Source organism: Onychomys torridus, chromosome 1 (assembly GCF_903995425.1).
Source record: "Onychomys torridus chromosome 1, mOncTor1.1, whole genome shotgun sequence".
Classification (NCBI taxonomy): domain Eukaryota; kingdom Metazoa; phylum Chordata; class Mammalia; order Rodentia; family Cricetidae; genus Onychomys; species Onychomys torridus.
The window spans coordinates 117,785,072-117,809,672 of record NC_050443.1 but is presented as its reverse complement, the minus strand read 5'-3'; the positions used below and the strand labels follow the sequence as shown (position 1 = coordinate 117,809,672).

The 24,601-nt window shown below is 46.7% G+C and overlaps 1 protein-coding gene across 3 annotated transcripts; it reads left to right on the top strand.

The window, feature by feature from the left end:
• Positions 1-1,116: 1,116 nt before the first annotated feature.
• Positions 1,117-24,232, top strand: Adam8 (ADAM metallopeptidase domain 8). 3 transcript variants are annotated; one of them, XM_036205206.1, is made up of 24 exons: positions 1,117-3,729; positions 4,672-4,775; positions 5,748-5,824; positions 5,967-6,045; positions 6,126-6,202; positions 6,513-6,693; positions 6,931-6,993; positions 7,075-7,143; positions 7,363-7,529; positions 7,698-7,779; positions 8,039-8,187; positions 8,270-8,447; positions 8,739-8,828; positions 8,937-9,126; positions 9,211-9,286; positions 9,544-9,709; positions 10,183-10,260; positions 10,627-10,720; positions 14,923-15,037; positions 15,628-15,787; positions 20,451-20,516; positions 20,743-20,793; positions 23,522-23,596; positions 24,010-24,232. In XM_036205206.1, the coding sequence occupies exons 1-24, from the start codon at positions 3,690-3,692 to the stop codon at positions 24,058-24,060; spliced, it is 2,478 nt and encodes an 825-aa protein (XP_036061099.1). In that variant the 5' UTR covers positions 1,117-3,689; the 3' UTR covers positions 24,061-24,232. The 3 variants fall into 3 exon arrangements, with proteins under 3 accessions (XP_036061099.1, XP_036061095.1, XP_036061105.1); XM_036205202.1 differs by having other exon boundaries at positions 20,740-20,793; XM_036205212.1 differs by lacking the exons at positions 20,451-20,516; positions 20,743-20,793; positions 23,522-23,596; positions 24,010-24,232 and adding an exon at positions 18,913-19,010.
• The last annotated feature ends 369 nt before the right edge of the window (positions 24,233-24,601 follow it).

The following is a 24,601-nucleotide window of genomic DNA, read 5'->3' as shown; positions in this document are numbered from 1 at the left end:
ACACAGAGAAACCCTGTCTCGAAAAACAAACAAACAAAACCCTAAACAACAACAACAAATGTGGTTTGAGTTTCCATCTTTCCTCTTCAAGCTGATTTCCTTTCAGAAGCTTTCCAGAGGGCTGGAGAGGTGGCTCAGTCGGTAAAGTGCTGTCTCTGCGAGTGTTGGGACCTGAGTTCAGATCCTTACCATCTGTCTTAGTTAGGACTTTTATTGCTATGATGAAACACCTAAGCAAAAGCAACTCAGAGAGGGTAGGGTTTGTTTGATTTTTACAGCTTGTAGTCTAGTCCAACATCCAGGACAATCAGGGCAGGAACCTAGAGACAGGAACTATACAGAGGCCATGGAGGAGTGCTGCTTACTGGCTTTCTCCCATGGCTTGCTCAGCCTGCCTTTTCATCACACCCAGGACCAGGACCAGCTCAGAGGCAGCACTGTCCATAGTGAGCTGGCCCCTCCTATGTCCCGAACATCAATCAAGGAAATGTACCTGGTGGGGCATTTTCTCAGTTGAGGTTCCCTCTTATCATCATTATTATTTATTTTTGTTTTATGTGCATTGGTGTTTTGACATGGGTGTCGGGTCTCCTGGAACTAGAATTACAGACAGTTGAGAGCTGCCATGTGGGTGCTGGGAATTGAACCCAAATTCTCTGGAAGAGCAGTAAGTGGTCTTAACCACTGAACGGTCTCTCCAGCCCGAGGTTCCCACTTCTACAGTGACTCTCTAGCTTGTGTGAAACCGATGTAAAGTTTACCCAGCACACCACCTACATAAAAAGTTGAGTGTAATGGAGCACTGCATTCCCAGTGCTGGGGACGGAGGGGGAGGATTCCTGGGGCTCACCAGCCAGCCAGTCTAGCTGAATCATGAGCTCAAGAGACCCATAAATAAATAAAAACTGAAAATAGGGTGGAGAGTAATAGAGGAAGTAAACTGATGTCAGTCTCCACTTCCACATGCACACACACGCACACACAAATAAGTACATGTACTTGCAAAAAGAATAAAAATGGAGCCAGGCAGTGGCGCACACCTTTAATCCCAGCACTTGGGAGGCAGAGGCAGGTGGATCTCTGTGAGTTCCAGGACAGCCAAGGCTACATAGAGAAACCCTCTCAGATAAACAGAAAAATAAAAATAAAAAATAAAAATGGAAGCTGCTTGTACAAGAGTAAAGTGTCCCCAGACTTAACTGTTTGCTTTTAAAGTCCAGTCTGTTTGTGTGTATGTAGGGGCGGGGGTGCTTTTAGCCTCAGGCAGTAAAAACACGTTTGTGAAAGGAGCAATATAATTAGAAAATGCTGTGTAGGGGAGGTGTAGCATGAGGTTGGGACTGTTCTCTACATGTTTTGGATCTGCCTTTGTGGACACTAGGGGGCAGCATTATTCCTGACTGAGGGTATTGCTGACTGAAGCTCTTCAACAAAAAACCTTAAGGTGTACTCTGAGGCTTATCCTTGGAGACAGGCTAAGCTTCAAGCTGGAAGCTACTCTTGCCTCAACCAGGGTCTGGATGCCCGTTATCCATTAGATGCAGGCCTTGCCTTTTGGAAATTGCTCAGCAAAGTAGCTAACAAGTTGTGTGTTGTAGCTGTCTTGTCTCAATGGCTGTTCTAGTCTTGGAATGGACAGTATGTCCTTGATATGATAGTTCCCTGATCCAGGGTGACCTGCTCTAGCTAAGCTGCCCTTTCTATAAGTACATGTGTCCTTTTCAGAATCCAGTTTTCAACATCTGCCCCAGGTGAGCTTGAGGAGTGAGGAAGTGTTTGGAGGAGTGAGAACCAGAGGCAGATCTCTTGGTCCTGTGCAGATGATAAGACTGGTGGATGGCCCAGTCAGGACTGGCTAGCTAAGCAGAGCCCCCCTGGAGTGCTTGTTTTTTTCAGCTACACAGTTTCTTCTGGTCTACAGCATGTGTGGGCTTGCCTGAGTAAATGTCCATTGGCCAATTTAGTGTCAGAATAAATGCCAGACTGAGCAGAGCTTAGTGGCCTGTCTCCAGGAGCCCAAAAACCCATGTCTCGGGTTGATCTGCAACTTCTAGGTTTGCATGGGGCCCAACTCCAAACCCTCCAGAGCTTCTGCTGGATGGAGTTGGCAATAAGTTGAATCTGTCTTGTGTGGTGGAGTGACTACCCATCATTTCTAATGCATTTCTACCAGTGCAGGATAAAATTGGCCCCACCTGGTCCTGGCTTTTCATTATGCCCTGTTCCTTTGCCTTTTACTATGGATGGTTGAACTTATAAGACAATGGTGCATACTGGCAACAAACAGCTTTTGATTTTGCCTCTTATTTGATTAAGGACACTATTGCCTTGAATTTTCACTGTCACCTAACTTGCAATGTAGGAAGGTCCTGTGTATGTGGAAGTCAGCGTTACCCAAGAGCTCTGCCCGCTGCTTCCTGCAGCTGGTGTCTGCTCTAGCCTTAAGCGCTGTGGGCTGACGCCTCAGGTAGCAGGTTGCTGGTGAGGTTCTTAAGCCATTTCTATATTTCTGATCTTATCTCATTCACAAGGGCAGTGGGGTGACGGTATCATTTGTGCCTCAGCTTAAATTCTTAGGTACAGTGTCCTTGGGATATGGTCCAAGACTCCAGCCTGGCTGCCCTTCGGGGATATCAGGCCCTGTTGATAGTCTGGTTGTTTCCCCTTACCCCTTAGGTTCCTTACCCCTGTGAGGTCTAACCACATCTGTGTCCACAAGGCTGGGTCACAGTAGAAGACATTGCCACAAATGATAAACAGGTTTGACCACATCCCCAACACTCCTGGTTCCCACAGTAATAGACAGTAATGGAGTTCCCACAGTAATGGAGAAGCTGGGAACCAGGCCATGGTAGGGGTACTGAGAGCTCTGGTTCTGAGACAGCCCTACCTTTGGAACATGAAGGACAGAATTCAGGCCTGTACAAGAAGAGTGGTGTATTAGGACCCTCCTCAATGGGGTTAGGATAGGACCCCAAAGGATCAGCCAGGTAGACTTCTTACTTGCTGTCACTTGGTCACCTGGGCCTAGACATCCACCTATCGGTTCCTCCCTCCATTACCCTCCCCAGTGAGGCCTTAAAAGCCTGGTAGAGCTGGGCAGGGACTTTGGGAAATGTCAGCTCCCACAGGGTAGTCCTAGGCCCACACTGCCCATCCTTGCCCCTACCCAAGGCTTTCAGTTGCCCAGGAAATCATAGGGTCCCCACCTTCTGAAATTTCAGGCTCACAAGTCACTTCCCTGTCAAAAGTCATCTTCCTCCAACTAGACCACCCAATTAGCACCCCACAGCTCTGGTAGGCTGGAAGGCTAGGCTTTGGTTTCTGTACCAGGACTGGGAGCTTGTAGAATTGTAGAGTTGCCCAAGTTGGTCCATTTACCATTTCTAGCTCCCATTAATTGGATCCAAATTATGGGAGAACAGTAGGAGATGCAAAGCTACCCAGAAGCCACAGGAGAAGGGCCTCTGTAACTTCAGACTGCTCTGGAGGCTGGTTACTGCCAGCAGGGTGCTGGTACAGAGGTGTACACCTCTTGCCCCGCCCAGCCCCACCCCACCCCGCCCCCATGACCTAGCGATTGGCCAGTCCTGATCACTGGGAAGGGCTCTCAGAAAGAATAACTACCCCAGTGCTCAAACCAGAGTATTTTGTGGAACCTCTAGGGTCAGCGAGCCCAAGATCCAATCATGCTCTGCCTCTGGCTACTCAGCGTCCTATGGACACCAGGTGAGTGATGATTACTTGATTTCAAGGAGCCCATTCAGGGTTTGGTGGTCTGCCGTGTTACCATGGTCAGGTCACCTTGCCTCCCTAGAGTTGGTCCTTGGGTATGAAGAAAATAGGTAGATAAAGAGTTTGGAGTTTTCAAAAGTGAAGTGTAAGAGAAGTTGGCTCCTAGGACTTTCCATTTGAGCTGGTTACAGGAACAGTGACACCACGAGGTGTGGCACCTACAGGGTAGCTAGCTTTCCTGGCTGCTGGAGAAGTCCCAGGCAGCAAGGTTCACCTGGGTGACCATGGAAGATGCTGAATCCTCTAGTCAGGCAGGGACAGAAGCTCAGAAGTCCTGAGCAACATGGGGTCCTGTCTCCTGCTGCAAGGCTTGACTTACCTCTGTCCTGAGAGGCCTCTGGCTGGAGTAGTCTCTCCTCTTACCTCTCAGTCCTGAAAGTTTGGGATTAAGAAGCTGCACCCTTTGTCTATGCAAAAGAGGACACTTCTTTGGGATAGGTGGTCTCTAAAACTGGACCTGCCTACAGAGGGTCCCTCATCTGTTGATGGACACTCATGTTTTCTGTTGGGAAGAGAAAAACCTGAGGGAGGGGGTGCTTTCTTAATCAGATATTATCATGTAACTAAAGATGTGATCAGGTCAACTCTAGATGTCTGGCAGGCTGACCAAAGGGCCTATATATGTGTTCTCTCTGGGTAAGTCTAGATAGGCACTGGGAGAGGGTGCAAGGGTGTGCTAGGTTCAGACAGACTGACTCTAATGTGATGGATCTGGTGATAATTTAAGCACCAAGTTCTTATCTGGATCACAGGGCCAGATCCCATTGCTGGTACCTAGCTATGTGGTGATTCCCCAGATAAGAAGAATAACACTGACCAGAACTTCTTGAGGTAGTATAGCCCCTGCTGTGTCTTCTGACCCTCTTTCTCCTATAGTCATAGCCCCTGGACCACCTTTGCCAGATGTGAAACGGTATGAGGTGGTATGGCCTCGGCGCCTGGCAACACCCCGCTCCCGTAGAGACCTGTCCTCCCACGAGGTAAGTCCCTTAGCTTGGCCACATAACCTGTTTCTGTAAAAGGAGCAGCAGTCTCTGGGGGCTGCCCTGCACACCTCCAGGACATAAATCTGGCTGTGCATCTGGGCATGACTATGGTCCCTTCCTCCTGTGCTCACTACTTCGTTCCTTCTGCCACCACCTGGAACCAGAGTCTAGGGCCTCCAGGTAGGCACTAGGACCCGCTCAGCCTGGAGAGGCCTCTTACCCAGGAAAGGTACAGCAGCTTGTGCTGCCCTGGGCCACTCCCCAGTTTCAGTTGGCAGTAGTTTGTCAGATTAGTTAGCAACTGCTCACCCTAAAGCTATGTAAATGCCTTGAGAACCTCTTGACCTGGGATTTCCTGGGGCTGGGAAATAAGAATAGCCTAAAGACCTCCAGGAAGATTCCTGGCCCTATCCTTGTTTGGATCTCCAGGAAATATCTCTGCCTGGGCTTTCCTTTTTCCTGGTGTATGCTATCCCTAGGGCTAGCTCGTTGTACACGTGGGTGTATGAGTGAAGGGTCATAGAGTGTATAACACACACCTGCCCTGAACCTCAGGGTAGACACCATGGCCAGCTGTGCAGTAGTGGTACTGAGGATATCTTTTACCTTTCCCACCCCCATGTTGCCCTGGATTTAGTGGCATTCTGGCTAAGGCTACCTACCTTACTACTTACCTACTTTCTCTGGGAAGGAAAGCTGCCATCATCATCATCATCATCATCATCATCATCATCATCCTTATCCTTGTGAACAAAAAGGGGTCAAGGAGCTTTATGTTTTTCTGCTTCATCTGGGAGACCTGCTTTCCCTGTCCTTCCCAAACAACTCAACCTGCCCCAGCCACCTACTTCCTTGCCTAAAACTGATTAATCCCCAAGGTCTCCTAGGGAGGCCTTTCTGGGGGCTCTCTGCTATGAAAAACCATGGTCTTAATCTGAAGGCCATTCACTCTGACTCCCCATCCAGGGCCTGTACCCAGAGAATCTGAGCTATGCTCTTGGGACCAGAGGGCACATTTTCACCTTGCACCTTCAGAAGAACCGGTAAGCAGATTCTGGCCCTTGGGTCAGTCCCTGAATCCAGTGGGAAGTACAGGCTGCTGTGTGCCAGAATCCCGGCCCAGGCTCCCTACAAGGGCCGCTTGGGGTGAGGTGGAACTAGGGAGTTTCATTGCTTCTCTCCCAGGGACCTGCTGGGCTCAAGCTACATAGAGACCTATTCAGCTGCCAATGGTTCTGAGGTGAAAGAGCAGCTGCATAGACAGGTATAGTGCCAGGGCAGCCTTCCCTGGGCCAGTGAGACTATGGCAGCAAGACCTACGACCCTCTCTCACTTCTTCTTCAGGACCACTGCCTCTACCAGGGCCATGTGGAAGGGTACCAGGGCTCAGCTGCCAGCCTTAGCACCTGTGCTGGCCTCAGGTATGTATTGCAGACCCAGGCAGGAAGTTCCATTCTACTGAAGGGTAAACTGAGGCAATGAAAAAAGGGCTTTGGCATGAAATTTTGAAAAAAGAATGTCTTTCCTGTTCTGTGTTTGGAAGGGTTGGGGCTCTTAGACTCCATTAGGAATTGCCAGCCATGCCCAAACCCATGTGCCTTCTTGCCTCCTGAGTCCCCAAGCATCTCACAAGGGCTGTTCTGGGGCAGCAGACATGGACCACCTGTCCTCTCGGTTATGCAGGTAGGAACAAGCTGACTATACCCTCTGTTCACCTGGCTCTTCCCTCAGGGGCTTTTTCCAAGTTGGGACCACTGTCCACTTGATTGAGCCTCTGGATGGTGATGAAGAGGGGCAACATGCAATGTATGAGGCAAAGCAACTGAATGAGAAAGCTGGAACCTGTGGGGTCAACACCAGCCTGGATGACCTAGGACCGTGGGCCTTAGGAGTCTACAGGTCTCAGCCCCGGGTGAGCAGTAGTATTGCCTGCTGGTCAGTCAGCTGCAGACCCCATGCTTGGGCCTAGGCATGGCTGTCTGTTGCTCTGAAGCAGGCCCATGCATAGAGGTTAGTCCTGGCTCAGCCCTGCAGCTATAGAGAAAGCCCACTGCACTGGAGATGTCTAGACTTTGCCTCCCAATGTAGAGTTGGGCTCTGGGGTAAGTTGGGGACAGGGCCAAAAATGCTGATTAGATTCTTTCCCTAGAACTGGCTAATACCCAGAGAAACCCGCTATGTGGAGTTGTATGTGGTCACAGACAGCCGAGAGGTATGGGATGCAGGGGCTGAGGGGGCTGGATGAGCTGGGATGAGGTTGCCAGGCCCCAGCCTAAAGATCCTCTGTTTCCAGTTCCAGAAGCTGGGGAGCAGAGAGGCCGTGCGCCAGCGAGTGCTGGAGGTAGTAAACCACGTGGACAAGGTGGGTTGCCCCAAGTGCTGACACTTGAAGAGAAGTGCGGCTGTTGAGGGTAGACGGGCAAGATAGCCAATCAAGAGGGGAACTAGCTCTATACTGAGCTCAGTACCTGGCCAGCACCTAGACTCAGTACCTCCCAGTGATGAAATGGATGTAATGCCCCTGTCCATCCACACTCCCGGCCTGACCCGGGGGGGGGGGGGCACTTCTCATCCTCTGCAGCTTTATCAGGAACTCAATTTCCGTGTGGTCCTGGTGGGCCTGGAGATCTGGAGAAGGGACAAGGTCTTCATCAGCCCCAGTGCCGATGATACACTGGAGAACTTCTTGAACTGGAGGGAACAGAACTTGCTAGGGCAGCACCCACATGACAACGTGCAACTTATCACGTGAGTGGGGGCACACACCCATCCACCACAATGGGACAAAGCCAAGACTCTAGAGCCAAACTCCATACAGCCTGGCCTTTAGGGCGGGACACTTGAGCAGAGCTGTGCAAGGGATGAGGAGGGGCCAGGAACCATGTCCAAAGCATTACATGCCACGTCTGCTTCTAGGGGGGTTGATTTCACCGGGACCACTGTTGGACTGGCTAAGGTGTCTGCCATGTGTTCCCGGCACTCAGGAGGTGTGAACCAGGTAAAAGGAATTCTCTCTCACCCAAGTTTTCCAAGCTGTCTGGTGGCTGAACAGTCAAACATAGAGCCTGAGTTGTGGGTAGAAGTGTCAGTCTGGGTCCCTAAGACACCATGAAGCAGTCACCTACTTCATGGATTTGGAACCTGGTTTTTTGTTAGGGTATTAGCAGGAAGCAGTATCATGCCTATTGGCACCTAGGGTGGCAGAGGGTATGTGGGTAGATGGTAGCAAGACAGTACTAATGAACATATCCTTATAGGACCACCTCAGGAACCCCATTGGTGTAGCATCCACCATGGCCCATGAGATGGGCCACAACTTAGGCATGACCCATGATGAAAACATCCATGGCTGCTATTGTCCTATACCACGTGAGGGTGGTGGCTGCATCATGACTGAAAGCTTTGGGTAAGGTCTCATGGGACATGTTGGGTGGGAAGGGACAGACTGGCATGTGGAACTTCCTAATGGTGACATCCCTTGCCCTTAGCTCCGAGTTCCCCAAGAAATTCAGCAGGTGTAGCCAAGTTGACCTAGAGTCATTCGTGATGAAGCCCCAGACAGGCTGTCTGACCAATGCCCCAGATGTCAACCGGTTCGTGGGTGGCCCTGTGTGTGGAAACGGATTTTTAGAGCGTGGCGAGCAATGTGACTGTGGTACACCTCAGGTCTGTCTTATCCCATCCCTGCCCTTTGCTGGTCAGCCTCAGCATTAGTGTAGGGGCCTTAACCCCAGGTCCTTTTGCTTAGGTTAGCCTCAGGCCTGATGTTATGTGCCCACACCACATGTGGTAGCCCTTGGGATCACCAGTTACCTCATTTCCCTTTGAGCCCCTAATAACCTATAAGGAAGTTAGAGATAAATTGGCTGCAGCCCCTTGCCCAGTTATCACCAAATGCTAATTCCCCTGGAGCCAGGTCTGGCTAGGATGAAGCTGCTCAAACTACTGTCCTTCTAGGACTGTAAGAACCCCTGCTGTGATGCCACCACTTGCCAGCTGGTCAAGGGGGCAGAGTGTGCCTCCGGTGCCTGCTGTTATAAGTGCAAGGTAAGTTGGACTCCACCCAGGATCTGCCCCAGTCAAATGCAGGGCAACAGGATACCTGTGAAGGCATCATGTGGGCCTGTCCCACAGTAAGCTTCTCTGTGGGACCAGGTGAAGCCAGCTGGTGAGCTGTGTCGTCCTGTGAAGGACAGATGTGACCTGGAAGAGTTCTGTGATGGTCAGAGGCCAGAATGCCCTGAAGATGCTTTCCAACAGAATGGCACACCCTGCCCAGGGGGCTACTGCTTTGATGGGAGCTGCCCCACACTGGCACAGCAGTGCCAGGATCTGTGGGGGCCAGGTGAGGCAGGCATGAGCATAAGATGGGGGCCAGCTTGTGGAGTGTCTATGACCTAAACCAAGTTAACTTCTCCTGGCCCTACAGGTGCCTGGGCTGCATCAGACTTCTGTTTTACTTTTAACATTCCTCGGGGCTGCAGTGGCAATCTGTACTCTGACAGGTAAGTATCAAGGTCAAACTGTTGGAAGCTGGATGTGTTATGTCTTCAATGGCAAGGCTGGTCCACAGAGAATTCCCCACAGAGGAGGCCTGCTCTGTGAGGCAGGTGGCTCTCCTAGAGTCTGCCCTCCTTTGGGTTATCAACCTGAACCCATCATCCTTGAAGAAGGAGAGGTCCTGGGACCATCTCCTGCAACACCCAGGCCCCTGAGTGCACAACTAGGATACCTGTAACCACAGCCTGCCCTCTGTCTGCAGGATGAACCGATGTGGGGTGTTGTACTGTGAGGGAGGCCAGAAGCCCCATGAACGTTCCTCCTGCACTTTCCCCTCCCAATATGGAGTCTGCAATGCCCTCTCCACAGACAGCAACACTGGCACCTATGAGCTAGTACGCCAGGGCACCAAGTGTGAGGAGGGGAAGGTGAGTTGATAGGAACTTGAAAGCTAACCAGGGCTGTTGAAGATCAAATGTGCCCATATGAGTCTCTGATAATGTCCTATACAGACAGTGTTGGCTGGTGGAGGCATGTGCATGGAGCCTCTACTATGCCCTAGTCAAAACTGAGAAGAGAGCCAGGCAAGTGGAGACACCTGTCTAGAGACCACCATACCCAAAGTGTCCCCAGGGTCAGCCAGTCCAGTACCACCCTCATGACTGAGCCCCCCGACACACACACACACACACACACACACACACACACACACACACACACACACCATATCCTCACACGTGTGTGTGTGTGTGTGTGTGTGTGTGTGTGTGTGTGTGTGGATATGGTCATCCTGGAGTGTGAACACACTAGCTGTCCTGGACTTACTTTGGGTTTGAGGATAGCAGGGTGGGGTGGGGATTGGGTCTAGGCCAGCTACCCAAGAGCCCCTTCCACCTTCCAGGTTTGCATGAATGGACACTGCCAGAGCCTCCATGTATATGGACCTGAGAACTGCTCTGCTAAGTGCAACAACCATGGGGTATGTGTGGCCTTGGACCTTAGGGCATGGCCTTCCCATTGTCATTGTCAGTGCCCTCAAGCTAGGTGGCTGCCAGCACTTCCTTGTCTGATGGAACTGTGGCAGAGATAGTTGTAGCTATACCAATATGGGCTCAAACTAGCCTATATCCTTCTGATGGAGGCATCAACAAGACCTCTCTGGGGCTGAGGTAGGACAGGCACCCTCTGCTGAGCTTGTGGCCAATGGACAGTATGGTCACTAGGGAGACTCCTTATGTGCCCAAGACTGACATATGTGGGTGGATGGAGGAGAACCCTATATGTGCTGCAACCTGCCCTGCTGCCCTGTGGAGTACCTGTCCTTGAGGCCCAGCTTTCCCTCCAGGTATGCAACCACAAGAGGGAGTGCCACTGCCATGCGGGTTGGGCCCCACCCCACTGTGCACAGAGGCTGGCAAATATACCAGGCAAACAAGCAGGTAAGTTCCTGAGGACCACAACAGCTAGTATTTGTGGAATGCTGTTGTTGGTTTTTGTTTTTTGTTTTTCTCTTTTAGGGGCTCACCACCTATCACACACAGAGGCTTATTCATAATTATAAATGTCCGGCCTTAGCTTGGCTTGTTTCTAGCCAGCTTTTCTTAACTTATCCGATCTACCTTTTGCCTCTGGCATTTTTCCTATTCTATTCCTGTATAACTTTCTTTGTTTCTTACTCTGTAGCTTGCTGTGTAGCTTAGTAACTGGCCCCTGGAGTCATCCTTCTTCTCTGGCTCCTTCTTTTATCCTCCCAGATTTCTCCTTCTATATATTCTGTCTGCCAGCCCCAACTATCCATTCAGTTCTTTATTAGATCATCAGATGTTTTAGACAGGCAAAGTTACACAGCCTCACTCACAGAGTTAAACAAATACAGCATAAACACAAGTAACACACCTTAAAATAATATTCTACAACATTTCTTCCTTTTGTCTAAATAAAAGGAAAGATTTTAACTTTAACATAGTATAACTATGTACAACAAAACAGTTATTACATAAGAATTAATTTACAATATTCAGTCAGTTTACATTTAGCAAATTCAGAGAAAGCATTCCACCATCCATCCATCTTAGTGACTCCAAAGTTTTATACATAATTTACTTTCTATCATAACTCATGACCTCTGGCCCTACCTCATTGTTCCAGGGCCCTGGCTTCCTCTCTACACCAAGTTTTCTATTGTAATTGAAGACCAGTTTCTAATACTTCTGAAACTAAGTCTTCTCAGTCTTGTGGAGTAATTCTATTCCTAGTTGCCCATGAATTTAACATCTGTCTTATAAAGGGTGAATGCATACCATATGAAACTACTGCTTCCTTAAATTTCTTTATCTACACAATTCCAATTAACTTCTGTGTAGCCTTGGGGATACATGTTATCTGGTGGTTGTTGTTGAACAATAACTAGATATATTAAAGTTGGTGTTCTAATAAGGCCATTCCTCTCCAGTGTCACAATTCAATGGTGTGTCAAATTCTGCTCTAAATTCCTCTGTCTGTGTCTGAGCATTTTTCTTTTTTTCTTTACTATATCTTTCCAAGGCCTGCATCCTATTAATCCACTTGTTATATTTAGCACAGAAACCCACCAAGGCTATTATTGATATAAGATATTAATTACCATACTGATAATATGTATAATCAGTGTTGGTCAAATCACTAATCTACCCATATTCTCATTCTAACTTCAAGCCTTCTAAGGCAGCAATATACAGGGTCCTAGCACCCTGCATTGCTGTGTTTCCCATTCTTAATGTAGAAAAAAAAATTTTTCTTTTCAATATTTAATTCTCTCCTAGTCTCCTAAAGGATTTGCCAAATCTCTCACCAATTCTGTTGACTTCTCTGGGCAAGTGGCAGCCGACTGCTAGCGTGGAGAAGTCCAGATGGCAGATGCAGCAGAGCCAGCAGTGGAGAGCCCCAGAAGGATAATATTATTTGAGTAAACAAAAATGTATTGCAAACAACTTCCAAAACTCTGGCAATTACAGAGTCATCTGACTGCCTGTACAGTCACCCAAAGTTCCTTCTGCAACGCTGGGGCATTCATCTTCAGCCTACAGATCCAGAATATCTGGCAAACTTTTCAGTGAAGCAGTAAATTTGAAGGACTGTCCTGCCTTGTATTGGCAAAGTTCGTCAGTTGCTTTCCTCTGTGTCCTGCAGAATATCTGGCAGACTCTTCTGTGAATCAGGAATTTTGAAGGACTCTTCTGCCTTGTTTGGGCAGAGTTCAACAGTCTTTTTCCTGTGTGTCCTGCATGTCATTCTGCACAGCACATTGTCAGCAGACAAAAGCAAGAGCAGTTTCTTTGCCCAGTAGCTAACCTTGCCACAATGAAAGCAAATTCCATAAGGAGTTTCTTCAACGCCCATCATCTCTGAAGTAAATTGGCTGTCAGGAGCAGATGTGTCTCATTGTCATGAAAACTTTAGGTTAACAAAACATTTACATGCCATCTTTTATAGGTCTTTGAAGTGTTTTAAGACCAGTTATTTATCTAAAATATATGTATTTAACCTAAAAACATACCTACTGTGACTACAAGTTTGATTATTATAAACTAACTACTAACCTCATTTCTTAATTATACATTGCATTTTTAAAATGAGCTGCATAAGCACAATACCCCAAACAAGAGTAGAAACATATATACAGTGTAACAAAATTAACTTTAAATTTGTATCAATATATCAAAATCCATGCCAATGCAAAATATCTGAGATTAATAGTTGTCCTTTTATCCTATATTCCTATATTTCCCTAAATTATAACAAATATCCATAATCCACCAAATAACCAAAGACCATTCACACACCCCCAACTCATGGGAATGTGGATGTTGTTTTCTCCAAACTGCTTCCTGCTGTCTGTGGACAAAGTATCTTTAGGGTTCCAGAGAGAAAATTTGATAAAATGGCCAAGACCTGGGAAGATCAACTATAACCATTGTTGATAGATATCACCTGTCAAGGTTCAGGAGGTCTCCCCTGATCAAACCTGATCCATATTAGCCAGGAACAAATCCACAGCCTCTTGTTTCCTGTGGAAACAAAACAAACCGTTTCCTCCAAAGCATTTTTACTTCCATTTGACAAATGTGCTTTTTGACTTCTTTTAAGGCTAAGACCTTTCTAAAGTATATAGGCTGGTTTATTTTTAGCAGTCCCTCTTTCAAGCCCATGTCTCTTAGCAGCTGTCCTTGATTTTCAGCAGTCAAAAACTTCAAAATCAATACAGTAACACTAAGGATCCTTGTGTATCTCTATGTGGCTTATTATTTTTTATTATTTTACTTCTCTCTTTAAAGACTTTATTTTTTTAACTATTCCTTTCTATGACTGTCCATACCCTTTTTCTTTCTTTCTTAAGCCTTCGCACATTGTAAAACACACTGGAACCTGTTTAGAGGTTTTTCCATTTGGACCTCTTTTAGTGAATATATTTCAGCCTATTTTGTCTGCATGAGCTAAAAAAGCTGCTAAGCAGAGCAGCTTGGGACCTCTGCCTGAGGCTTTGGTGGCTGACTCCACCCACTTCTCAGGTCAGGAGAGCCAAACTGTAAGCTCATAGGCCGGGTCAGAGGTTCATGACTGAGAACTGCATTCAACCTTCCTAGAGCTCTAAACTGCTGATGCTTGAGCTGTAGCAGGCATTTGTTACTTAGTTTTTTGTTCTTACCTAACCTACTGACTGTTCAAGGACTAGCCAGTAGGCAGAAACTCTTAAAGGAGCCATATCCTCTTTTTTTCTTTTTCTTTCTTTTTTTTTTTCTTTTTCAGCTTTCTTAAACCCCATGTGGAAATTTGGGCCCATGTTGGAACACCAAAATGTTGTCATTTGTTTTTGCTCTTTTGGGGGGTCCATTACCCAGATCCCAAATAAATCACACACAGAGGCTTAGTCTTAATTATAAATGACTGGCCTTAGCTTGGCTTGTTTCTAGCCAGCTTTTCTTAACTTATCCTAACTACCTTTTGCCTCTGGCCTTTTTCCTTTTCTATTCCTGTATACCTTTCTTTGTTTCTTACTCTGTGATTTGCTGTGTAGCTGGGTGGCTAGCCCCTGGAGTCATGCTCCTTCTCTGGCTCCTTTTCTCCTCCCAGATTTCTCCCTCTATATATTCTCTCTGTCTGCCAGCCCCACCTATCCTTTCTCCTGCCTTGCTATTGGCCATTCAGTTCTTTATTAGACCATCAGATGTTTTAGACAGACAAAGTAACACAGCTTCACAGAGTTAAACAAATGCAACATAAACAAAAGTAACACACCTTAAAATAATATTCTACAGCACATGTCCTGCTCAAAACAAGGCTAGATAACCTTGGCTTAGGCATCCAGGGCCACTCTGCACAACCCCCACAGTATCTTCCTCCCCAGTGGCCACTGAGCCTACAGCTGTCCACAACTCCACAGCCTAAGGGACTGACTAGACAATTGCCAGAGAGCCAGAAGAGCTGGTGTAATGTACTGGGCCCCCTGCTGGAGTCCTCAGGCACTTGACCATATGTGGGGTGTGGGACCTAGGACATGGTCAAGGGGGACTGTTCCTTGGGCCAGTATCTCTCAAGGGCCCTTCCCAGCTCTTGATTCAGCTGGTCCCAGTCCTGGATGATCATGTGACCATATGTCCCACAGCATCTGGAAGCTTTCCAGTTGGTTTGCTGGTGTTCCTGGTGATCCTGCTGGCTGTGATGGTCATCCTGGCAGGTGTCATCATCTACCGAAAGGCCCAGAGCCAAGTCCAGCGGAGGTGAGGACATGGCAGTTGTAACATGTCTACATATGAGGCACATACTTCCTGTATTCAGCACTTGGGAAATGGCTTTGCTGCTACTTAAGAAAAACCATTGCCTCCATCAGCAGACCTAGGCCGAGGCTTTCAAGTATCTTGGGGTTCTCCAGGTATTGGACAGGCCTGGGTGGGAAGCTCAGGAGATTCCTAGAATCTCTGTTTCTTCTTCTTAGAGGCTTTAAAGGGACCATGTGGGCAACAGATAGGGGTATGATAAGTCCAGAATTGAGATAACCTGCCCACTTCTAGCCAGGCCACATATGCCCCACCAGGTTCCCACTGTGCCTTGCACCAAGACTTTGATCCCCAAGCTGACTACCAAAGGACAGCTTTTCCAAGGGCCACCAAGCATCTTCCTGTCAAGAGACTTGCTCCTTGGCATCCTGGGCTCACACATGTGTCTGTGACTACAGCTTACATCCTGTGTAGGGTGTACCAGGGCAGAGATGCCAGCCTGAGTTGGGGTTGGAGGTAGGGGGCATGTCCAGGAGTCCTGGATTCTCTGCCTGGAAGTGACTACACCATTGTTTGTCTCTTTTTCTCCTCAGGAGTGTGGCACCTAAGCCCACCACAGGGCTCTCCAACCCCCTATTCTACACAGGGGACAGCAGCCTGCCAGATAAGAACAGGCCTCCAAGCCCTCCAGAGGTGGTTTCAACCAGCCAGCCCCTGAGACCCACAGTGACACCAAAGAGGCCGCCTCCTGCAGTAAGTGCTGTCCTCTGATAGGTTCATGGGGCTGAAATGAGGGGAACTGTAGCACAAATTTTAATTGGTCTTAATAATAAAAACCCAGAGCCAGATATTGGGGTAAATGCTGAAAGATCAGAAAGACAAAGAAGCAAGCCACAGCCACCTCTCACCTTTCCAACTCTTTAGCTGAAATGGGGCAAGCTCTCACTTCTATGAATCCTCAGACTGAATGGTTGAGATCCTGTTTCCACCTGCCTTATATTACTGTCTCCACCTCCCTAATGCTGGGATTAAAGGCGTGAGCCACCACCAACATCTCACTATTTCTCTTTTAGACAGATTCAATTTCATGTAGCCCATGGTAGCCTTGAACTCCTGTTCTTCCTGCTTCCTCCTCCCCAGTGCTAGGATTAAAGGTGTGTGCCACCATTGCCTGGCCTCTCTGGTAACTAGTGGCTGGCTCTGCCCTCTGATCTTCAGGCAAGATTTATTTGTTAGAGCATACACAAAATATTATATTTCCCCTTTTTTGTCTAAAATACACAAAGTTATAACTAATATAAGAAAAACTATATACAATAAATACACTGTGTACAATATATACAGGCAATAATTACATCAATAATGTCTAATCTACTAAAATTTGACAAATTCAGAGAAAATACTCCATTATTTATCCTTGTTTGGTGAGTCCAAAGTGTTGTACCTAATTCATTTTCTATCCTAATTTGTATTACCAACTGAAAACTATCTTTTCATGTCTCTCAAACTTACACACTTTACACTTCTTTATTGAATTTCTTATCTGAATTTGTTAACATGGAAGACTATAAATATAACTATCTAGTCTTCAACTCCATCAGAGACCCAAGAAGGAAATAATATTATCTAAGTAAACAGGAAGTGCAAGCAAGCAACTTCCAAAAAAATGCAAGAAATGATAGAAACAGCTGGCTGCCTGGACAGTCACTCAAGGTTCCTCTGCAACATTGGGACATCTATCTTCAGCTTACAGGCCAAGACTTATCTGTGAAGCAGGGTTTTCTGAAGGGCTGTCCTGCCTTGTCTTGGCAAAGATCAGCAGCCCTTTATTTGTGTCCTGCTTGTCCATTTCGGACAGCATACTTTCAACAATTGAGGCAAGGGTATTTTCTTGCTCAGTGGCTAACATTTGCCACAAATAAAGTAAATTCTATATGGAGTTTCTTCGATGCCCATCATCTTCTCCAAAAAAGATTGGTGCTGATATGAGCAGACATGTCTCATTGTCATAAAAATAAAAAGAACCTATGTTATTAAAGCATCTTAAATGTCGTATTATGTAGATCTCTGAAGTGTTGATCTAGCTATCTAAAATATATCTCTCTTTGACCTTGAAAACATACCTATTATGATTACAAGTTTGATTGTAATAGATGACTAACTACTAACCTGCATTTCTTTATTAACCTAAATAGTTTATAATAATAAATTTCAAGGACTAGCAATTTGCATTACATAGTTAAATGAGATGTATAGGTACAATGCCTTGAATGAGAGTAGAAATGTATGTACAGTATGTTCTAACAAAATTAATCTCAAACTTCTATCAATATACACAATTTGTGTACAATATACAAAAATCCAAACCAATGTAAAATATTTAAAACTAGTAGTTGCTTTTTAAAAGTAGATTCAATAATCTACCTTTTTTATCTTATCATATCCATATTCCCCTTTTTTCTTTTCAGAGTAGATTCAGTAATCTACCCTTTTTCCCTATCATACCTGTATCCTCTTATTTTTTTTCAAACAAGAACACTGAATATAATCTCCTTTGTTCAGCTTTTTTCCTGACCATTACCAACAACTTGTAACCAACAACCCTAAACAATGACAACCCACTAAGTGACCAAAAACCCCCTACCACACCTTTTGGAAATGTGGGCATCATGTTCTTAAATTTACTTCCTGCTGTCTGGGGGCAAAGGCATCTTTAGGGGACCCTGGAAAGAAAAATAGTTGGGTTAATTGTCAAGTCCTGGGAGAGGTAGCTGTATCATTTGTTGTTCAGTCTCTGCAAAATGGGAAAATGCAGGGCTTGTCTCAAGTCCTGGCTAGAGTAGTCTGTGAGGCTGGATCAAATCAGCTAAACACCTGGAAACTGTCCTGAGCAGTTGCAGTCCAATGCTGATCTTTGGGTGATGTTTGTCAACTTAGTGGTGTTATCCTGGTGGAATCGGCATTGTGGGGCCCCATCATCTTTTGGAAGACTTCAAAGGTCTCTGTTAGGTGTGATCATGGTTCATTGCAGAAAAACTTAAACATTTTAAATGTCATATTCAGTAAATCTAAAAAAGGGTTTTAATTGCTCTAGGAAGGAGTTTCCTCCACAATGACAGGAAATAACTGAACCAAATTTGATACAGAGCCTGGAAGACCCCCCCCACCCAAGGCATTTCCCTAAGGCAAAAGGTTACCTTGTCTGTCCCTTGTTGATCCACATTCATTAGTCCAATGCCTGCCTTTGCCACACCTTCTACATAACCCAGAAGGGAGGGGTGTTCTGTTGGGATTATTTTTAGTAAAAACATTGTTTCTAGGAACACCCTGTTTACAATCCCTTTTTAGGGGACCTTGTTTACCACAACTGAAACACTTGACATTTTGATTTTTCTTCAAACCTCTAGAAATCACCTCTCCTATCCAAGCATCACCATAGTTATGGGATTCAATATTGACTGTATCTCTGATTCATTCCTCCAAGGGTGCTAATCTTGCCTTTAACAGCCTAACTGCTCTTTTGCATTGTGCATTAGCATTTTCAAAAGCCAGAAATTCAATTATTATTTGTCTAGCTTCTGAATTTGGTATCATATTTGCTGCTGAAGTCAATCTTTGTAAGAAGTCAGTGAAGGTTTCTTTTGGACCCTGTATAACTTTTGTAAATGACTCAATTTTCTTTCCCACTTCTTCAATTCTGCCCCAAGCATTCAAGGCTGCTATGTGGCATAAAGTCAGGGTGTGATCATCATATAGACATTGCCTTTCTACATCAGCATAATCTCCCTCTCCAAGAAGTTGGTCTTGGGAGAAGTTGGTCTTCTGTACCTCTGTCCCTACTTTGTTGTTCAATGGTCTTAGCCTCATCTTTCCACCAGGTCCTCCACTGTAACTGAGGACCAGGCTCCAAGACTGCTGTGACGAAGTCTCTCCAGTCTTGAGGGGTAATTCTATTACAAGTTGACTACAAGTATAACATCTGCTTCACAAAAGGTGAATGCATGCCATATGAGACTATCACTTTCTTGAATCTCCTCAAATCTAACATTTGCATAGAAATCCATTCAGCTCTTACACAGCCTTGGGGATATCTATCATTTGGCAGTTCCTGTAAGGATAAATTAAAGTTGGGTGTTTGGAAACCTTAGGCTTTTCCTCTCTAACCTTATAATACAATGTTGAGATTGGTTCTTCTTTAAATTTCTGTCTGAGTCTGAATATCTCTAATATCTGTTTTAGTAAGTTTTTCTAAAACTCTTATTTTGGCACTCATATTAACCAACTTTCTTAATGATCAAACAATAATATTTATAATTGACATTACATAAATCCTATTTAAATTAATTATCCTCATTTAATTGTTCCATTTTCAAATTGTCCAGCATATTATCATACAGAAACCCAACTCCTTCCATTGTAATAGTGTTTCCTATTCTTTTAACGTGGGAAAAAACTCTCTCTTTTAACTAATTTCTGCCTCTAATAATTCCCAGTTGTCTTACTACATCTGCTGCTGATGATGATTCAGATGACGGTGAAGATATGAGGCTGACTGATTTGTGTAGAACTGTAGAAGCCTGAGCTGCTTTCCAAGGCTGCTACGTAGTTTGCCAGGGACAGCCCACAACCAGGAGAGGGAAGAAGCTAAAGAGCCAGATGTCTGCACAGTGTGTGTGTGTGTGGGGGGGGTGTGCAATGTGTGCAAAAGTGGCTAACTCCTACAGTTTTTGGAGCCCAAAAGCCTGGGGAGTCTGCTGCAGAGAGGCTACAACAGAAAAAAACCCAGACTCCCTCAGAGGGCTTGGGGAAGAAAAGGAAAACCTAGCTGGGCAGGGTAGGGACTCTGGCTGAGTGTAGCTCTGGCCTGAGCCGGTGGCTGCAAAGCCACAGGCAAGCAGCTTTTTCATGAATTCATGCCCTGCAAGTACACAAAATATCACCACAGGGAACTCAGGCTCTCCATCCCTCTGCCTCAAGGTGCAGCCCATTAAGGATAGTGAAGAGATCTATTAGGGATATGAAGCCTTTTTGTGCAAATTAACCCATGAGCTCTGCAATAGCCTGAATCCTAATAAGAATTTCAATCACCCTAAGGGAGTGAGAGGGACTAAGTCAAGACCTGGTCCTAAGGATCTACACTTTGAGTTTGGACTTGTGGGTTGGAGGGCTCGCAGACCTGAGCTGCGAGAGGAGGAGAAAGCCCTTGCTCCTCCCTAATCATGAAGTGTGACAACACAGCTGGGGAATGGGATGGCCATGCATCTAGCTAGGATGAGCAGGAAAGGGTGCAGTGGGGGCAGGGAGGGCACCGTTCGGGAAGTGTAAGAGCCTTGGGTCCTAGAACAGGGGACCTGGTGGGCATGGGTTGAGGCTTTAGCACTGCTTGGGCCCAGGCTCACATCTCTGTCCCTTGAAGCCTCCAGCTGCTGTGTCCTGTCCACCACTCCCAGTTCCAGTTTATGCCCAGCAGGTGCCAGATCTGGTAAGCCTTGGGAAACAGCCATTCGTGTTCTGAGGAGATGGAAATCTCCTGGGAGGTGGTATCTAGTGGCTGACTCTGTGGGCCTGGGGCCCTCGAGAAATTAGCCCTGCCTAAATTGAACCTAAGGGTAGATTCAGGTAGCCTAGGAGGGAGGAGGTAATGCTCTATCCCCCAGCACTGAACTGGTCCAAGTTTGTGGATCCTAACTCTGTCTTTTTCCCAGCAGCTTAAACCTGTTCCTCCCACCAAGCCCCTCCCAACGCTGAAACCCAAGCAGGTAAGGGGACAGCCTTAACTCTGAGGAGACCCTCTCCTCCTGCAAGCCTGTGGCCCTTTGCTCCAGGGACAAGCCACCCCACACTTTCGCTTGGGAGGAAGCTATAAGGATTTGGAAGGTCTCAAAATGCAACTGACCAAAGCTTTGAAAGTAGAGATTCATTCCAGTTCTCCCCACCCTGCATTTTTGAAGTCATTCCCAGCAGGGCTCCTTTTCTTAGCCCTAAAAGGGGCAGCCTCTTTGGTGTCACTGTGGGTTTGGTTGCTGGTTGGTAGAAACCACTTCTGGAGGGCCTGGAGGCCTGCTCTTACCTGGCAGGCTGCTGTCCCCCATCTAGAATAGAGGGTTGGAGAGCCCTGTGGTGGGCTTGGGTGCCACACTCCTGGGGAGAAAAAGAGACAAGCAATGATGTAGTCACTTCCAGGCAGAGAATCCAGAACTCCTGGGCAGGTTCCCCAACTTGGAACCCATGGGACACTGCCCTAGCCCCAGCCCTAGGGGGCTACTCTGGAACTATGGCTGGACTGGTGGAGAACCTGTGTGTGGGTGTGTGGGTTTGCCTGTCCCAGGGAGCAAATGCAGGGTGGCAGCAGGACTGCCACCAACTGGCCCCTGAGCTCTGACACAGGCCTTAACTGCACGGGCAGCTGCCCACCTGACCTGTAAGACCTGAAGAGTATTTGTTCCTTGCTCCACCCAAGGCCTTGTTGAGTACCATCTCTGCTCTTCTGGGCACTTGTGGCTCTCATGTGGCTTTCAGTCTACATTTCCCATGTTGAAAGTGCTAGTTCACAGTTTTCTGAGGGTCCCTCAGTTTGCCTACTTCTTATTTTCTTATTGTAAGTAGATGTAGGTGATACACTTTTAGCGAGAAGAACATGGAAAGTAACCAAGATGGAATGGGGGTCTGAATGTCAATGAGATCTCTGCTGGGAGCTATCTTTGTGAACTAATGCCTAGGGAAAGAAATGAATGAGTGCTTAGGAGATCATCTGGAGCCTCTTAGAACTCCACAGCTCTGGAAACTTGGACACTTGGCCTTTAACAATCCGTCACTATGTCCTGCTATAGTGGTTATATGTTTTCTTCCTTTCACGTGTTTATTATTGTGTGTATATGTGGGTGGGTATGTATAGCATGGTGCACATGTGGAGGTCAGAGGACTGCTTTGTGAAGCTGACATTTACTTGCTTTGGGGGATCAAGATTATGTCAGGGGTTGGGGATTTAGCTCAGTGGTAGAGAGCGCTTGCCTAGCAAGCGCAAGGCCCTGGGTTTGGTCCTCAGCTCTGAATCAAAAAACGATTTGGTCAGCAGGCTTGTGCTGCAAGCTCCTTTACTGGATGATCAGTCAGTGACCCTTGCTGCTGCTGCTGCTCGTTATTATTATCATTATTGTTATTATTATTACTATGTGTGTGTGGTATGCTGTGGTGTGTGCATGCATGCCACAGCATGCAATCAGGATCAGAGGACAACTTTGTGGAATTGGTTCATTCCTTCCACTTTTACATGTTGCAGAGATTGAACTCAAATGGCCAGGCTTGCACAGCAAGTGCCTTTACCCAGTGAGCCATCTCATAGGCCCCTGGTTTGTGTTTGTTTGTTTTGATTTTTAAATTGGCATGGGACAAGGTGGCCGAGTGGTTAAGGCGATGGACTGCTAAATTGGGTTTCACTATGTAGCCCAGGTTGGTATGGAACTCACTATGTAGTCCAGGCTGGTCCTTAAACGTCCTCCTGCTTCAGCCTCTTAAGTATAAGTAGGTGTGATTTTCTGTTTTTCTTTTCACATTCTTTGAGGAGAGGGAGTCTGTATATTTTTTTGAGTCAGGGTCTCACTATGTAACCTTGGCTGGCCTGAAACTCTATGTAGACCAGGCTGGCCTCAAACAGTGATCTACTTGCCTCAGCCTCTTCAGTGCTGGGATTGAAAATGTGCCTCTCTGTGTCTGGCCAAGGACTAATTTTATACTTACAAAACAGCTGAAAAACTCTAGCTAGGTGGTGGTGGTGCACACCTTTAATCCTAGCACTCAGGAAGCAGAGACAGGTAGATCACTGAGTTCAAGGCCAACCTGGCCTACAGAGTGAGTCTAGGACAGCCAGGGCTACACAGAAAAACCCTGCCTCAAAAAACAAAACAATAACAATGAAAGAAAGACAAGGAGGAGGAGGAGGAAGAGGAGGAGTTGGAAGAAGGAAGGAAGGAAGGAAGGAAAGGAGGGAGGGAGGGAGGAAGCAAGGAAGGAAAAGAGAACCCTAGGAGAAGTCCTAAAGGCAAAATGCAGGCAGTGCACAGGAATTTCTGAGCAAGGATTAGGGAAACTAGATGAGGAGTACCTCACCCAGGAGGACAGCTCAGCAGAGCCTTCAAGATATCCTGACACCTACCAATGCAGGTTACCATCCTCTCTAGGAATGTGGACATGCAAAGAAGTGTGTTTTAGTAGTTAATTCCTTATCTTGAGCTTCTGGTAACGTTGTAGGGTACTGTGGAGACTGTGAGATGGGTTAGGACAGCTAGCCAGGAAGAAGAGCGCTGACAAGTTCAGTTTTTATCTTCTGAGTGGTGCAGCCACAGAGGGGTTTCCTACAGAGCTGTGTGAAGACAGGAGCCTCAGAGCTAGGCTGGAGATGAGCAGGACAGCCTTGGGAGGATAAAGCTGAGAGCAGTACTTGGCCTGCTTGGGAGATGCCCTCCATCAGCTGTGTTTGGTTCCTCCTAGGTCAAGCCAAACTCTGCACCCCCAACACCACCAGTCAAGCCTGGGACTGAAGGGCCCATGCCTGGAGTGACTCAGGTGAGCCCCCATCAGGAGGGGTCTGTCTTGCTGGGACCATCCTGCTGACTGGCATTGTTCTGGAGGCTGGGGTGGGTTGTTGTTGTTGTTGTTGACTGGTAAGTTTTGTTGACATCTGAAAAGAAAGTGGGGAAAGCCCTCAGTAACAGGCTTAATGTCTGCCTTGTAGTCTGCAAGAACTTTTCAGTGCTTGGGACTATGAGGGGTTGTCGGTGTTTCCTTTTCATATGGCAATGAGAAGTCTACACTATATGTGAAGTATTAATGCAATCATCTTGTGTGGACGAGGTCATTAATTCTGCTGTTGGGGAAGTGAGACTCTAAGTTTAAAGAATTATAAATGGGAATATTTAGCTGTACCTCTTGTGGCATACCAGATGCTTTTAACATCAATTTCCCTTTTTTCCTGGCAGAGAGCTGGTGGTCCAAAGGTTGCTCTGAAGGTCCCTGTCCAGAAGAGGTGACCAGTGAGGGCACCCCAGGACCACTGTAGGCTTGTAGAAGTTTGGAGATACCAGTGCTCCTGTGGACCTGCTCTTTCAGCAACAGCCCCTACTCAGGCTGGACCTGCTGGGGTAGGGGGTGCCCAAAACAGCTTGACCACACAGCTGCCATGACAAGCTTACAGGCAGGCAACACCCAGATCCAGGAAAAGCCATAAGCTGATACTACCCAGGGATCCACCCAGTAATGGGCCAGCATCTAAGGGGAAGTACCTGGCATCCCAAATATTCCAACCCTTAAATAAGATTAGATAAGATGGACAAATGTCCCTGAGCCTAGCACATACCTATTTTTTTCTTTTTACCAATATACCCCTAGACAAATGTCAGCCAATTAGGGTCCTGAACCCTGGAAATCCCCTCACCCAACCTCTACTATGATAAAACCGTACCCTGCCTGGGCTGCTCTCAGACACACAGAGAGACCACGCTCGAGCTTGAAATAAAGGCTCTTTGCTTTTATATATGGGATTCGGTCTCCATGGTGGTCTTTTGGCGGTCT

Coding starts and splice junctions, on each gene's coding strand:
- Adam8 (XM_036205202.1), top strand. CDS start 3,690: ATGCTCTGCCTCTGGCTACTCAGCGTCCTATGGACACCAG. Junction 6,694..6,930: donor TCTACAGGTCTCAGCCCCGG/GTGAGCAGTAGT, acceptor TTCTTTCCCTAG/AACTGGCTAATACCCAGAGA. Junction 7,780..8,038: donor ACTCAGGAGGTGTGAACCAG/GTAAAAGGAATT, acceptor ATATCCTTATAG/GACCACCTCAGGAACCCCAT.